The sequence below is a fragment of the Harpia harpyja genome, chromosome 7, assembly GCF_026419915.1.
Source record: "Harpia harpyja isolate bHarHar1 chromosome 7, bHarHar1 primary haplotype, whole genome shotgun sequence".
NCBI lineage: Eukaryota > Metazoa > Chordata > Aves > Accipitriformes > Accipitridae > Harpia > Harpia harpyja.
Window position 1 is genome coordinate 27,420,653 of NC_068946.1, and position 16,230 is coordinate 27,436,882.

A 16,230-nucleotide genomic window follows, 5' to 3' on the forward strand; every position below is an offset into this window, starting at 1 on the left:
AAGGGCCCATGTAAAAAAAAAAAAGAAAAAAGCACAACGTGATGTGTTTCAAAAACAACGTATCTGAAGAGTTTCAGGCCTGCAATATGCCCCCCCCCCAAAAAATCAAATGTGAAGTTCACTGCCTCCTCCTTATCTTGGCATTGCGTGAATCACAGCAAGGAGACCTGAAGATCAGCCATGGCTGTTGTGCTGCTGGCCAGGCCATGGCATGGCAGGGACCCTTCCTCATCCCTGCCGACCCTCCTGTGCCTTTGGGCCATGGTCCTGATGCTGCCTCTGCCTTCTGCATGCTGTGGTGGTCACCTTGGGACAGGAACACCCCTTCGGTGTTCCAACTGTGCCTCTCAGAAAGGGGTCCCAGTCCCTGAGGAGACCAATGGAAACTAATTATGTACATTTTATGTGCACTTATATGTACAAGTATCGTTAAGTAATAACTGATGAGTCCGGCAAGATGAGTTTCAAATGCAGCCACTCTTCCTGATTTTACTTTAGTCTTACTTATCTGAACTTCTGGTAGCATTTTACAAACTGCAGCACTTGTGTCAGATGTTCCTAAAGTCTGTGTTACTGTTAGAAATCCAGTTTTGCATTAATTCACTCAGAAGTTGTCTAGTTCCTTGTAGCTTTTTGAATGTGACTACAGTTGGGCATGGCTTTGTTTTCCTGCAGTATGTTAAGGTGTGTAATTGTACAGGTATATATAAAAAAACCCCGTACTGATGTAGGTTACAGTTTTCAAGGGAATTTCAACAAGGCATCCATGGTGAAAAGCATTCAAGTGATTTAAATCTGAATTCCCGTCCCCAGCCCACAGCTTTTAAATCATTCGGGCATATGAGAAAATGTTTGCCCCTGCTGCTGTTGCACTTTGGTAGGATATGGGTGCCAGTATCCCTCTGCAAATGCTGGCAGTGATTCTCATTCTGCTCTGCCTGCTCGCAAAGGGCTCCCTTCCTGCCAGGTCCCTCCTGCCTGTGGGGCAGCAAGGACCTTGGTCTCTTATTTGGAAGCCCCCTTCCAGGTCCAGTTATGCAAGGTCCGTCTTGGTGCTGGGGTTTGCAGTGCTGGCAGCCCGCAGCCTTGCGACTCTCAGGTGGGAACGTGAACGCTTGCCACGGGTGGAAGCAGAAGCATGTCTGTCTTTTGGTGCAGCCTGCAACCGTGTCCTGTGCGTAGGGGAAACATCGATCTCCTTTTGTGCACGATGGGTCTGCTGTGCTGGAGCTGGCTGGGGGCTGCACTGTGATGCCAAACGTGACAGCTGTCTGTCCCTGCACCCGCAGCAGGCAGTAAGGCACAGCCTTGCCAGTCTCGTGCTGCTGCAAACCACCCTGTGGTCTCCAGCACCCTCTCGCTCAAGCAGTTCGTTATCAGGGGTCACGGCTAATTCGAGCAGCGCCTGAGCTAACACAGCCTCCAGCTGGGATGACTGGCAGGCTGCCCACCAGCACCAGGAGCCCATAGTCACCTGCGCTGGGCCCCCACCACTCCCATCCTGGGAGCCGGAGACTTGTCAGCAGTGCAGACAAAACCGGGATTTACTGCTCCGAGCAAGAAGGGTCGAGGGCCAGGGACAGCGTGCTGGTCCTACAACAAGAGGGGCAGGAGGTTCCTGCCCTGCTTTAGTACAGGCAAAGCCAAGAGCGAGATCAGTGCTCCCTGGCTTTGTCCCTGCCCAGAGCCTGGCCTGAAAAGCTCTTTGCAAAAGTCTGTTCTCTAACAAGGACAAGGGCAATAGCTAGTCTTTACAAAGGAAGCTCACTTAGTCCTTTTCTAAAGTCTTTGAAAAGTCACAGTATCCTTCACAAAGGCAGTTTGTCCAGGTAAATAGCATAGGCTGACAATACAGCACTGAAAGAACCAAATACAGAAATATTTACCACCTTTTTACTTTCTGCTTCTTCCAGGAACCGCTGCATCCCAGCTGAAAATGCCTCAACGGGTGGAAGGTATGTCCTTGAGGACACATGTATTGTCAGCCCATGCCCATATTCTCTGGGCTGGAGCCACAAGCAGGGACTAGCTGGACTCCCAAGCAGACCTGTCTAGCATGGTGGAGCTTCATGAGCACCTCTGCACACAGGTAAAGCGATTTCCTAATAATTTTTAGAGTTTTTTAACAACAACAACAGCAGCAAGTTCTTAGGGGTGGGAAATGCTTTCTCTTTTGTCTCCAGGGTTTGGCACAGTAGGTTTTGTGCAGGCACGGCTCCTGTCACTAATAGTGCTGGATGCACATAAAGCACTGTACTCTCATACTGTACTGTAGAGATGAATAACAAGCCTATCAACTTACACCGTATTTAATCCTGTTCTGGTTGCTCTGCTACGTATTCATAAAAAAACAAGAAGGAAACAGAAGCACAGAGCAAGTCAACAGATGTCTACCTGGCTCTTAATTGGATTTTATATGTCCCCAGTGTAGCAAATACAGCATTATTTACAGCCAGGCTCTAAGAATTAGATACATCTGGAGGAGTGGTGAAACCTGAACCAGGATACAAGAGTTGATAGATTAACTGAAATGAAGAGCTGCCCCATTTTCCCCTTCTTATCTTCTCCCTTCCCACCTATGTACCTGTTACCCATTGTGTGTCGAATCAAACCAAGATCCTGCCCAAGGGAACGCTTATAAAAATGAAAAATACCAGCAAAAAAGAGAATTTCTGCTCTTGTGGAGCTTCATCAGCATTTTCTAATTGTACAGCGATGATGATAATAAAAAGGCTGCTCTCTGCTCACAGCTATAATTTGGATAATCAACTGAAAGCCATAATGAAACTGTCTGTGATTGCTTTCTGCTGGGCTGCTAGTTCACAGAAACTCATTGTTGGGGAGAATTAAAAGTTATGACTCCTGCTACAGGGATATGCCACTGTGTTCCAAAGGAACATGTGACTTGCAATTCTCTTCCGTATAGCTTTATTACAGGCAGAACTTAGAGCATAAAGCAGAGAGGTATAGAGACTTGAGCTTTTTTTTTCCTTTTCTTTAAAAAAGTTGCTAAACATCAAGGTTGTCAGTGCCAAATGATACACATGCCTAGGCTGGGTGGACTGGTAGACACAGAGGATTTCGGACGTGGTAATGAGGTCTCTGGCCTTAAAATCCCTGGCGACTTTGGTGTGTGGTAGCAGGAGTCAGCACTCCGCCCAGAGCCACAAGAGCCACTGGCCACAGAGCGATAGGCAAGCCAGATTTTATTCCTTCCTGGGAGGAAGGCAGGAGCTAAGTCATGCTTCGAGTCTTTGCTTTCTGGGCTCTGGATGCAGTCAGAGGCATTTTGGGTGCGTGAGATTTTGGGTGCTGGCGTTCCCCAGCACCAGGCCTGAATGTGAGCTGTCCCTGTTTGTGATGTGCTGTGGGTACATCTCGACTAGCAGATCCAGTGCTGGATGTGAGTACTTTGGTCCAAATTGCCCTTCCATCCACATCCGCTGAGGAGGAGTGAGGAGCTCCTGTGCAATGGCTTGGGAGCAGCCTTCCTCCTTGGCCAGAATAAGGGCGCTGCCGTGGCGGGTGCAGCCTGTGACCCCCAAATCTGGCTTCTGAAGCAGGTCTGTTCCCCTGTGTGCTCTGGATGTGCTGTGGGCTTCAGGAGCCGTGGAAGCCGCTGGAAGCCGGGCTGATAATTTAGGTGTTTGCTAGTGCACGGATTCAAGTTCCTTACGTTAGGCCGCTGAGCGCGATCGCCGCGGTAGCTCCAGCAGGAGCCTGCGTTTCCCAGAGCGCTGGGAAGGGATCTCTGCCCCGGCCGGGGTCTCTCGAAAGCGCCGGCTTCGTTCTTTCGCGCCACGCTCCAACGCCTGCTGCCCGCTCGGGAGGAAGGTGGGGGCTCGTGAAACATCTCCTGCGGCTCCGAGGTGGAGCGGGGAGCCGGCCGGCAGCCCAGGCCGGGAATGTGGTTAGCGCAGCTGCCTGCACCCTGCCAGCCGGGCGGGCGCGGGCAGGTCCGGTTTCCCTTCCCCGCGGAGGCTCAGCTTTCCGGGAGGCGGGAGCGCTGCCCTGCCAGGCAGCCGGGAAGCGGGCCGCGGCGGGAGGAGGCAGCGGGAGATGCTGCCGTGACCCTTGTACCCGGGCTGACGTACGATTGCCGGAGCAAGGCAAACGCGGGGCAGGACCCCTGCGCGCCTTCCCCCCGAGGTTTCACCCCTTTGCCCCCATCCCCTTACGGCGGGGTGAGGCCCCGGCCCCTTCCCGCGGAGAGGGGCTGAAGGGCCCGAAGAGGAGGGGGCGAAGCGGCAGCAGCGCGGCAGCCGCCGCCTGCCTCCTCCTCCTCCTCCTCCAGCCGCTGCCCCCGTCCCGCTTTGCTCTTCACGCCGACGAGGGGAAGGCGGGCCGGGCCGGCGCGGCGCTGGGGCGGGCGGCGGCTCCCGGGTCCCGGGAGGGGCGCGGCGGGCAAGAGGGGAAGGAGTCGGGATCCCTGGAGCAGACCAGGAGCCGGGGGCGGATGCGGAGCAGTCGGTGGTTGGGCAGCACCGTCACCTTCTCACTTCGCCGGCTGCCGCCGGCCGGGCCGGGGCCGCCGCGGGTCTCCGAGCGCCGGCGGGCGGGGGTCCGCCAGGACGCGTCCAACAGCCGGGGCCAGGCGGGGGGGGCCGGGGCTCGGCGCGGCGGGGCGCCGGGGGCAGCGCGGTCTCCCGGCGGGGCGCCTCGCTTCGCCGCCGCGGGACTCGGCGCCCCGGGCGGGGGCGGCCCTGGGGAGCCCCGGCGTGGGCGGGGCGCCGGGGGGCGTGGGCGTTCCCGGGGCGGGGCTAGGGGTGGGGGGGCGGGGCGCGGGCGCGGCGCGGCGCGGGGGCGCCCGCCCGCCCCAGAGCGCAGGTGGCGGCGGCGGCGGCGGCGGCACTGGCGGTCCCGGCGGGGCCCCGCTCCCGGCGCGGCGGCGGCGGCGGCGGCGGCGGCGGCAGGTGGCCGGGGCATGCGGCGGCGGTAGGACGCGCGGCGGCGATGGGCGGCCGGGGGCTGCCGGTGCCGCTGGTGCTGGGGCTGCCGCTGCTGCTGGGGCTGCCGGCGGCGGGGCGCGCCGCCTCCAAGGCGCTGGTGTGCCAGGAGATCACGGTGCCGATGTGCAAGGGCATCGGCTACAACCTCACCTACATGCCCAACCAGTTCAACCACGACACGCAGGACGAGGCCGGGCTGGAGGTGCACCAGTTCTGGCCGCTGGTGGAGATCCAGTGCTCCCCGGACCTGCGCTTCTTCCTCTGCAGCATGTACACCCCCATCTGCCTGCCCGACTACACCAAGCCGCTGCCCCCCTGCCGCTCCGTCTGCGAGCGGGCCAAGGCCGGCTGCTCGCCCATCATGCAGCAGTACGGCTTCGCCTGGCCCGAGAGGATGAGCTGCGACAGCCTGCCAGTGCTGGGGGACACCGAGGTGCTCTGCATGGGATACAACCGCACGGAAGCCACCACCGTGCCGCCTTTCTTTGGGAAGCCCACGCACCCGGCCAAGGACGCGGCCAAAAACCTGACGCCGCTCGATGGGCAGCGCCCCTCGGGGATGGACTGCGGCCGGACTTGCAAGTGCAAAGCACCCCTGATCCCCATCTCCAAGGAGTCCCATCCACTGTACAACCGTATCAGGACTGGGCAGGTACCCAACTGCGCCATCCCCTGCTACCAGCCCTACTTCACCCAGGATGAGAAGACCTTTGCCACCTTCTGGATCGGCCTCTGGTCCATCCTCTGCTTCCTTTCCACCTCCACCACCGTGGCCACCTTCCTCATCGACATGGAGCGCTTCAAGTACCCTGAGCGACCCATCATCTTCCTCTCTGCTTGCTACCTCTTCGTCTCCGTGGGCTACATCGTGCGGCTGGTGGCAGGGCACGCCAACGTGGCTTGCAACCCGGAGCACCACCACATCCACTATGAGACCACGGGCCCAGCCCTCTGCACAGTGGTTTTCCTTCTCCTCTACTTCTTTGGCATGGCCAGCTCCATCTGGTGGGTCATCCTGTCCCTCACCTGGTTCCTGGCAGCCGGCATGAAGTGGGGCAACGAGGCCATCGCTAGCTACGCGCAGTACTTCCACCTGGCTGCCTGGCTCATCCCCAGTGCCAAATCTATCGCTGTACTGGCACTCAGCTCCGTGGACGGTGACCCGGTGGCCGGGGTTTGCTACGTGGGCAACCAGAGCCTGGAGAACCTGCGGGGCTTTGTGCTGGCACCGCTGGTGGTTTATCTTTTCACCGGCAGCCTCTTCCTGCTGGCCGGCTTCGTCTCTCTCTTTCGCATCCGCAGCGTGATCAAGCAGGGCGGCACCAAGACTGACAAGCTGGAGAAGCTGATGATCCGCATCGGCATCTTCACCGTGCTCTACACTGTACCTGCCACCATCGTCATCGCCTGCTACATCTATGAGCAGCACAACCGGGAGGCATGGGAGCGGGCGCAGAACTGCTCCTGCCCGGGGGACCCCCACCGCCCCAAGCCCGACTACGCTGTCTTCATGCTTAAGTACTTCATGTGCCTTGTGGTGGGCATCACGTCCGGCGTCTGGATCTGGTCCGGAAAGACACTTGAGTCCTGGAGGCGCTTCACGGCCCGCTGCTGCCAGGCCAGGAAGCCCGCGGGTGCCTCCGTGTACGGTGAGGCCAGCCCGGCGCTGGCAGGCAGGACGGTGCTGCCCAGCATGGCCTCCTACCACAAGCAGGTCCCGCTGTCCCACGTGTGACCGGAGAGAGCCTCAGTGACCCCAGCCACAGGGAAGAGAGGGTTGCAAAGACCCTGGGCCACAGAAGAGGGGGTGGCAGCTGGGCCACCCCGGCATCCTCAGCCCCACCGTGGCAGTGCTGCCCGGGACCGAGCGAGTGCGCCCGCAGGGCACGGAGCAGCCACGGCCCCAGGCAGGGCAGGGGGAGGTGTTGCCAGCGACATGGGGGCAGAGGGACAGGGAGGCCTGGAGCCTGGCACCGTCATGTATGCCCCATTTGGGGTCCCACGCCCTGTTTGGGGTCCTGGGGTGCTGCTGCCTGCGGGCCGGTCAGGTGGCAGGTGGCCCTCGAGCACTGATTTGTGTCTCACAGTGAGCCTCTGGGCAGGTCTCGCTGGTGCTGGGGTGAAGGGGAGAGCTGCAGCAGGCAGGGCAGGTGGTGGCCCCCAACCCCGGGTGATGCGCTGGCACCAGCACCGAGCCGCTCACCAGAACCCGGGGGGATGCGAGGGGGCCGGGGAGAGCTGGCAGGGGGGACTGCCTCCCTGTTGTGCTGCACCCAGGTCCCCGGGCACAGCTCCGTGTTGCGGAGGAGGGGGCTGGGGGCCCCGGTGCGATGTTGCCGCTGGCCCCGCTCGGGCAGCGGCACACTGGGCGGGAGGGAGGGAGCTGCACGGGCTGGGGGCTTTGCAGGCGGTGGCGGTGCAGGAGGAAGGGGCTGCAGGGAGGAACTGCCACCCAGCCCTTGAGGCGGGCAGGGAGAGGGTCCCAACTGTCTGCAGCGCAGGTGGGGACCAGGCGGTCCCAGAGGTCCCTTCTCCCTGGGGCAAGCGCCTGCAGGCTCTCCCTGGGCAGGGGGCTCAGGGCTGGGCAGGGACTGGTGCCGGTGGGGCTCAGCTCTGCAGCACTGACTCCTGGGTTCGACCTGCTGCTCTGCGGTGGGCATCCAGCTCCACTCCATGGAGCAACTCGCCCTGGAGAGCCAAGAGGCTGCACGGGTGACGAGGCTGCTATCCCAGCACGGGGTTCGCAAGGAGCCCAGGGCACCGCTGGCCCTGGCACTGAGAGCAGCCTCCTCCTGAGCTGCCATGTGCTCTGGGAAGGGGTCGATGCTGCTCCGTGCCTCTCGCCTCTGCAGCGGGGTGAGTTTCTCGTGTCTGCCTGGTGCCGTGCAGGTTACCTGGGGTGAGGTAGGCAGCCCCAGCGCCCTGCCTGCCAGCTGTGGCACGCGGTGCAGCAGCTGAGCGTGGCACAACCAACCCTAAAAGGGTGGTTGTGATTCTGCAGCAGGTAGTGTGTGCATGGCGGGGAGGTTTCCAAGCCAGGCGGCAGTCTGTCTCTCCTGGGGAGCAGCTGGGTTTTCTAGCCAGCCATCTTCAACACTTCCTGCTGCTTTTTTCAAAGCTGTGCCTCTGTTGGAGACAGTGCCGGGTTCGAGAGTGAGCAGTTAATTTAGGAAAGCTCAGTAGAGCATTTGTACTCTCTTTCCTCCAGCTTCCTAAGCGTTTTTCACTTCCCTAGGTCAGACAGCAGCAGAGCACTGACAGAACTGGTGCCTGGCATTAAGTGGTGGTGACAGCTGGGTTTCGATAAGTAGAGTGATGGTGGGGGGGGCCTGGTTGTCAACTTCACTGAATGCAGCGAGGGTGAGGGGCTTTGGCTGCGGCACGGGATGGGGCACAGCTGGCGAGAGATGGCTGCCTCTGGCTTCAGCCTGCTTGTGAAAGCACCCGATTTTGTTTTTTTTCCCCGCTACCCTAAGTGGTGATCATGTATGTAACTGCCCAGCCACTACTCGAGTCCTTTTTGCCCTCCTTCAAGCGTGGCACCGTGACCTGGCTGCTTGAGCGCCGGAGAACAACTGCTGGCTTTGCTCCTGTGGGACTGCAAGGATCCGAGGTTGTTCTGAACGCCCTTGGACCACTTCAGTCAAGAAGGTTTCCACCTCATTTTAAACCCAAAGCCTGAGAAGTGAGGGGATGCTTGAGTGGCACATCTACTGATAAAGGTACTGCCAAGGTACTGCATGAGTGTCTCTGGGGCATTCTGGCCAGAGGGGCCAGCGGTGCAGGGATGGAGGGCTCGGCAGGGACTGCTCAGCCGCTCATATCAGCACTCTCGTGACAGAGGGCTCGCTCCCTCCAGCATGCTGCAGTACTTCACCGCGGACAGAATTGTACCATGTTGTGTTACAAACTGTAAATAGTTGTATTATAGCCTGGTTCATACATACAGAAGCTGTAGTGACCTTTGATATGGGTTTGGGACAGGTGTGTTCTCACCAGCGAGGCAGGTCAGGCGCAGAGACACTGTGGGTAGTCTCGTGTTGTAATCCAGGGCATTAAATGATTCCAGCCTGCTCCAATCCATGCCTTGCTGGACTCCTCTCTTTCTATAGTGCCTTTTGTAGATACAGCTAAACACACATCATGCAATACAATGAACAAAACCATGTCAAAGGTGGTGTTTTGTTGTTTTTGTTTTTTCCAAAGTGCAACTGACTGTGTAAAGCTTTTTTTTTAAAGAAAAAAGAAAAAAAGAAATCCAAGATTAGCTACGAACTGTTGCCTATTGAAAAATGCAAGAGCATTTTCAGCTTTGATCTAACGGTAGGTTAATACAATCAACTTGTGTTTGAGCCAGGCTTCTCAGCAACAAGTGGCAGGAGGGGGAAAGGAGCCGTTGCCGTGTGCCCTGTATGCTGTAGCCAATTTACATGTTGGTTTTTTGCCTCTTCCGTTACTGATGCTCTTCAACGTTGTTTAAATAACTGTACTATATTTTGTGAAAAGCTGAACAAATTTTATTCAAAGAGAAGTATTGAGATTAGTTATTTATGAGGACAAAAAAGTGTGTGGTGTTTTCTTTGCTTCTGCTAGAATATTAATTACCATAAAAACTTAACTGGGGGGGGGGGACAGGGAGGCACGTGCTGGTGGGCTGTTCGGGGCTCTTATCACGAGGGATCGTGGGGGACTGGTGAGGCAACTACACTTGTGTGGTGCAGAAATAGCATGGTCTGTGTGCACGAACCCCACAGGGCGCTGCCCTCGGCATGGGGGGTGTCACGTACCCGGGCCCTCACCGCTGGCATGCCACGGCCCACCACGGTGCTGCGTGTCCCAGCCTGGCTCTGCACTGAACTGGGTTTAATCCTCAGGGGCTGCCGTTGCTGCTGGCTGGTGCCCATGACCTCGCTTGCTAGCGTGTTTCCTTGACAGGCCAAAGTCACACCTCGCTGGTAGAAGAGGGTTAACTATCAACTTTTATTGGTGTTCTGCAGTTTGCACAGTATCAGTCCCTCGCCCTGTGCTGAGATCAGGCCCTGAGTAGGTGCCCTTTGATACTTTTCAGGCCAAGCAGATGACAGCTCTTAGCCAAGGGGGATGCTGCACGCCGGATCTGAGCGTCCGTGTTGCCATCTGCTGTGCGCTCTCTCGTGTTGGGAGGAGCACTGTAGGAAGGACAGCAAGGGGTTAAGGCTGGCTTCGTGGTGACTAATGGTGCAGGACTCTGCTATCTAGTTAGGTGTGTAGGCACACACTAGGTCCCACTAGATAGGATCTCTTACCTGGAAGCAGCATTCCAGTACCCAACGATAAACCTGACAGCCGCACAGACTGACTCACCTGATTCCTCAGTGCCGGCTGATCTGCCCTCCCCATGCTCAAGTACAGGCAAAACACACTGTCAGGGGCTGATCCTATCACGTGCAGGGCAACTGTTTTGGGCTGTGGAGGGGACATGCGCCATCTCAGCACGAGGTTCTTACTGAGGAGCTGCAGACACTGACCGCCTGCCTCCAGAAGTAACTCCAGCACCTTGCTGGCAGCCTTGTTGTCATCCTCACCCCCCAGGAAGCCACCGTGTCCTCAGTAAATAGGAGTTTGGCAGAGCTGCCATCCGCTGCCTACCTCGAGCCGCCGTTTTGGAGCAAGGGAAGGGCCATTACTGCAGGCAGCTGTTTGCGGATCACCTGCAGGACTCTTTCTGTGAGCACACGTGTGGTCGTGCACAGCCCAGCCTAATGCTTGTGCTGGTGTGTTGCTCCTATGCTCTCCGTGTCCCATCTGGTCAACTTAGGCCATCCTCGAGGCAGTCACTGGCTTCCCTGGAGTTCAACAGTGCAAATACAGCACAATTTCAGGCTGGGTGGCATGGAGAATGACCGTGTCGGACAGCATGGGGACCATGTGGCTTCTCAAATATCACAGAGCAGAAGCCAAAGTGGTTGTTTCACCTAAAACATGCCTTGTCTGCAAAGGCAGCCTGAAACTTCTAATCCTGTGACAAACAAGCCCATGTTCAGCCAGTTAAATGCTCTTTCTCTAGCTGGTCAACTGGGGGCGGAGGTGTGTGTGTAGCAGGGCGGTGGTGGTGTAAGGGCACTATAGTCACTTTGGCAGCACCCTGTAATTCACTGTATATTGTCAAATAACTTATTTGGTGCAAGTATAGTTTTCCCAGATAACATTACGGAAAATCAGGCCTACGTAATGCTACTGCACTATTGTGCTGTGGGAAATACCCGTGCAGGACGGGGGCAGCAGCCTGCTCCATGCTGAGCTCTGAACACACCAGCTCACCCTGCCCCACGCATGCCTGCCAACCCGCTGTGTAAGCTCTTGCCTCAATTGCTCTTCTGTCCTCTTCTACTTGCTCAGGTTATGCTTGACGCCTATGCTCTTATCCAGAAGCGATGGTCTTGACATTTATTCCGTCGCTGAAGTGCCTGTCCTCTTAACTGCCAAACCCACAATGAAGTAGCTCTCATAAAATTCCCTTAGAAACAAAATACACAGTCCCGTACACAAAGGGAAAGGGCTGCTGAAGCCCAAGGGCATCACGTAGCCCACAAACACGTCCATGACTTGCTGCCCCTGCTGACCGCTAACACACAATGCTTGTGTTATTCTTGCTGGTGCTCACATTATTCTTGCTGGGCCACAACATAGCTATTGTCTCTGCAAACAGTATTTACTGCCAGCTGGGGATTGCTGCCCTGGAACTGAATGCAGGCAGAGGTCACCTCAACATAGATTAAATATTATTCAGCTGTTGGGTTAAGAGAAACAAGGTACATCATTGATCCTGTAGCTGGTTGCTCTTCCCTGGGAGCAGAGGTGGGTAACAATCTCTCCAATTCCTGTATTCTAACTATGTTTGTAGTTCTTTTGCCTTTTTGAGAAATGTGCTGCCAACACGTGGCAAAGTTGCAGGGTATTCCCCCCCCCCCAGTTCCTCTTCCAGCAGAACCACCTAAATGCAATTCCTTCTGAAACGCTATCATTGCTTATCCCTTCAAAAGGCAGCTGTATGGTTTACTTTTTATTGTTTACCTAAGAAATCCACTAGTTGTGTTTTCCAGAATCTAACTCTTTTACCAGGACCATTTTAACCAGAAAGTTAAACGGAATTGCTGTTTTTCCTCTCTTAAGAAGCTGAGTTCTGTTCAGTATCTGCTGAACAGATCAAAATCCTATTGACAATGTGCTCTGGGCTATGCTACAGTAAAACTAAAGCCAGTTAAGGTGCGAGGCAAAATTAAGTTCGGAGCAGCAGTCTCCTGCAGGATATATTGCAGAAGCAGCTGTCAGCTCGAGTTGTCATTCACCTGCCATCCAGATCAGCAGGAAAAGCCTCCATCTCATTCGGCAAAAAAGGTAAATTCCCCAAGTTTCTGCTGAGCACCTCACAGCTGAATGGCTGCATTTGCAGAAGCTGTGCACCAGCCCGCAGAAAAGTGCATCCAGACAGATCCCACAAAGTTGAAGGCACCTGGCGGTGCTAAGGAAAAAAAAAAAAAAAAAAAGCTTGTTAGCAATTAGGTCACAAGTCAATCCAGGAGTTGGTCACTTGTAGCTTCCAATTTAGTACTTCTCAAGGGAGGACTTAAAAACCAGCAAATCGCCTCCAGAGAGAGACTGGCCCTACTTAAAGGCCATTTAAGTGCAAAGAAACTGTCAGTGAGTCGTTATTTGAGCAGCCTGAGTCAAATTCTAAATCCAAACGACATGTGGGAATAGCCAGGCAGCTACACAAGACTCCTCTACCACGCCTTCAGCTGTAGCAGGCTGCCAGGGCCCTGCCCCACGCTGCCGACCAAGCAGCTCACAGTTGCCAAATGACCTCTGCTGCCGGCTCCCCAGACATTCACAAGTCGCTGTGATAAAATGAAGGCAAGGGGCTGGTACGGGGAATGGAGGGGCCTTAACACACACCACTGGGTTTTCTTATTTCTTTTTTCAGACTTGAGAGAAGCTGCACAGCTCCAAATACTCATGAGGGGGAATGAAATCAGACAGCTGTACAGAACACACAATTCACCTTTCACTTTAATTAAAATAGAGTTTATTAGCTTTTCTTTTAATACAAACATGAGAAAGGAAAACCACCTGAAGATGTAGCGTTATTTTCAAAATTGAACTGTGATCAATACCTGAAGTGCCAAGTTCCAAGGATTTGGGAGCCAGGGGCTGGCATATTTGCATACCGCAAAAGGCTATACACATCATTTTAACAGTTGAGTGCAGCCAAACTGATGATTACACTCAGACAGCCCCACACTCTCAAAGGTATATGGACTTGCTATTCAGTGTAAGTGTCTGGGCCTTGGCTGGAAGAGGAGGTGCACAAAACCTGTGCCATTCGGAGGGAGATCTGCTCCTAGGACAAACCGCCTAGAATCTATTTGGATCCAAGAAGGGAAGATACTACAAAGACTTGTAACAGGAAGAGTCTAATAATACTTATCCTGTTTAGAGTTCAGTTTCAGAGCCTGAAAGTAAGCTCTGTTCCAAAATCTCAGAAAGAACAAAACCCAAGCCTCTAAAGCAGTTGCACAAGATAAAATTCACTTTGCGGGGGGGGGGGGGGGGGCAGGGAGGAAAGGGGGGTTTATAGAAAGCTTTTTGATAATTCTCAATTGAACACAATATTTTTCAAATCTACCTTGTTAGGTAGTCCAGGATTCTCAAACTCATCACTGTCTCATTATGAATGTAAATCCCTCCCAGGCAACAAAAACCCAAGGAGAGCCAGATGGATGCACAATATCAGCTTTAGGAACTCCACTGTATATAGCACAAGAGATCTGCAGTAGAACTCAGAGAAGCAGTGCTGCACACATGCCATTCACCACTGGATTGCTACACTGTTTGGGATGGTGATGATGTTTCCAGACCAACTTTCTCATTCATTGCCTCAGAAAAATATACAGATTGCGTCTCTTCCAGAGCGATACAAGTATTAGAAAAATGAGAGAAGCACCATAATTCACAAGAAATGCAGCATGGACCCTATACATTTTAACAATACATAAAACCATATCTCTGCCCCAGTCAAAACATTCAAAGTCTTTTGACAATCTCTACTGGAGTGAAGTTGTGGGTGCAGAGTTGGAATTCCTTCCTGCTGGGCAGCTTCTTGGTTATGAACAGATCACCAACAATAGCAGCTTTTAGTAGCCAAACCAGGGAAAAGCTGTCAACATGTGTCTATGCTACTGTCTTCAGCTCCAGAGTGGCTTTTATACTTTAAGAGAGTCCCATGTTTTGTTTTGTTTTTGTTAACACTGCATTGACCTGAAATACAAATGCAGCGAGACTCTGGATGACAGGGGAGAGAAGGGAAGAACGTTGTAACTATAGTCATGTGGTTAGTGTTTAAATTCTAAAATTTAGAACTACTTATTATTAAAAACCTCAAGAGTTCACAGCTATAGGCCTACATAGTAAGCAAACATCTGTGGGGGAGAGAAGGAGAGAAGTTTGGTTTTGCACCTCTGGATACATCAGAAGGAGGAAAGAGTTGATTTGACAAAGGTCTTGTCTTTTGCACCAAGTATGCTCCTCAAGCTCTGGGCTCCCTTGGCTAGTTTACCCTCCTCTCCTTCTCTTGCTGGAAGACACCATCACCGCTGGCTTGTGTGCATGGAGTGGTGGTATTCCTCCAATTCATATGGACGCTGGTTCATGGTGCTGCACCTTTCTCTCTCCTCAGGAGAGGATGGCATTAGAACGGCGGATACCAACTAAGTTATCAGCACTGAAAGATCGTCTCATAGCAGCTTTTGACAAGTCTTTGTATTTGTCTTCACACAGCCGGGAGATAGCCTGGATACCATGTTCAGATACAAAATGGAAAGTACACATTAGAAAAGTCTGAACATTTCATGGAAGCTTTTACAAGTGTAGTACCAACAAAGCAGGCACTCTGTAGCAGTGATGCTACCAGCTTTTTTTTCCTAGAATGAAAGTAGGTAAGAACTACTTTGGAGGGAAGATACTAAAGGGGTCTGTCCCTGTGCTAACAAGAACCCTCTGTCAGAAAGGCAGACATAAGGAAGGTAAGTGGTTTCCATATACAAGTATTTTCATTCTTTTACCAATCTCGCTATCTAATGAAAAACTTGGATCCATTTCAGACTTAAGAGTTCGTGGAAGTAATGTTCAAAATTGCACCTAGTAGCTAGGTCTGCTGCATGCAGCAGCACAAAAATCTTATTTTAATGGTATAAAACCACACACAGCCATTTCTATGAGAGAAAAGGTTCAAACTGAAAAGGTTTCTGCACTCCCTCGGGCACCTTGCCCTTGGCCACTCAGTGCAAGTGAGCCTAGGAAATGAAGTTCTACTAGGACCTCCATTTTGCCTTTACCATCTCTACACCCTTGCCCCCAACGTGCTCTTCCTGGGATCACGCACATGATCAGGTTCCTGCAGAGGGAGGGGAGGGAGGGCAGCCCACTGCTCGATGGCATGGCAATAGCCATGGCACTTAATACAGCTATTGAGTATCAGCACATGTGGACAACTTAGTATTTAACTGGTTTTTCACCCATTTATTGGCTTGCCTCTGCTCTGCTTATCTAGCTAGTCAAGCAGCTTTTATTCTGATGCAGCTATTCTAGTAACAAGCCTCATTATTTAAATCCTAATAACACACGATTGTCCAGGAAACACTGTGTGTCCTCCCCTGCAAGGCCTCTTTCTGATTGGAGCCTTCAGGCATTATCAATGCAAATAAATAAGGATACCTGTAATAAAAGGCTGAACTGAATTTCAGTCCTGAACATTTACTTCAATTAATAATTTACCACCTATCACCAGGTGAACTTTCAGAGTCCTGCAACCAGCTACAAGCCTACACCTTTCCTTTAATGGAGCACCCATTCAGCACAGCCCAGTGTTCTGGAAGTTCAAAAGGTGAAAAACACTCTGAGCATGAATAAACTTCTAAGTGGATTTTAAAATAATTATTTACATTTATTTCTGCTGACCTTCTGGAGGCATGCATTTGGCTCAAGAGTGGCATTCTTTGAGATATTGGCTGCATGAGCTCCTGGTGCAAGACCGACAGACTCTCCATCCTGTTTTAATGCTAGCACATCAATCATAAAGCAACCTGTGTTGACATATTTAGCCCCAGTCACCCATATGGTGTAAATCAGTTTTCAAGCCCTGGAATACTAATTCACTGCTTCATACAGGCTCCTATCAACTGCTCATGTGCTTCTAACCGAAAGGTAGAATTAAAAATTTTAGCAAATGGTTTGAATATTTACC

At 53.4% G+C, this 16,230-nt stretch overlaps 3 protein-coding genes across 6 annotated transcripts in view; 2 read left to right on the forward strand and 1 right to left on the reverse strand.

The window, feature by feature from the left end:
• PLEKHM3 (pleckstrin homology domain containing M3) overlaps window positions 1-16,230 on the forward strand; it is a 129,518-nt gene that overhangs the window by 105,327 nt on the left and 7,961 nt on the right. For 2 of the 4 annotated variants that reach the window (XR_008236065.1, XM_052793178.1), the window contains exon 9: window positions 1,914-2,089. Coding sequence is in view for 2 of the 4 variants with exons in the window: in XM_052793178.1 (XP_052649138.1) it covers window positions 1,914-2,055 (142 nt within the window). In the remaining 2 variants the exon portion in view is untranslated. Of the gene's footprint in view, window positions 1-1,913; window positions 2,090-12,912; window positions 12,997-16,230 lie in introns of those variants that run through there. The other 2 variants (XM_052793176.1, XR_008236066.1) reach the window with 2 other exon arrangements.
• Window positions 4,875-9,206, forward strand: FZD5 (frizzled class receptor 5). The gene has a single exon (XM_052793181.1). It carries the CDS (start codon window positions 4,954-4,956, stop codon window positions 6,682-6,684), a length of 1,731 nt encoding a protein of 576 aa, XP_052649141.1. The 5' UTR covers window positions 4,875-4,953; the 3' UTR covers window positions 6,685-9,206.
• Window positions 12,998-16,230, reverse strand: part of CCNYL1 (cyclin Y like 1) — a 35,604-nt gene continuing 32,371 nt past the window's right edge. The window contains exon 10 of the mRNA XM_052793182.1: window positions 12,998-14,777. Within this exon, the coding sequence (XP_052649142.1) occupies window positions 14,661-14,777 (117 nt within the window). The 3' untranslated portion in view covers window positions 12,998-14,660. The remainder of the gene's footprint in view (window positions 14,778-16,230) is intronic.

Bases quoted from the DNA above. Each gene is read 5' to 3' on its own strand.
- FZD5 (XM_052793181.1), top strand. From the start codon at position 4,954: ATGGGCGGCCGGGGGCTGCCGGTGCCGCTGGTGCTGGGGCTGCCGCTG.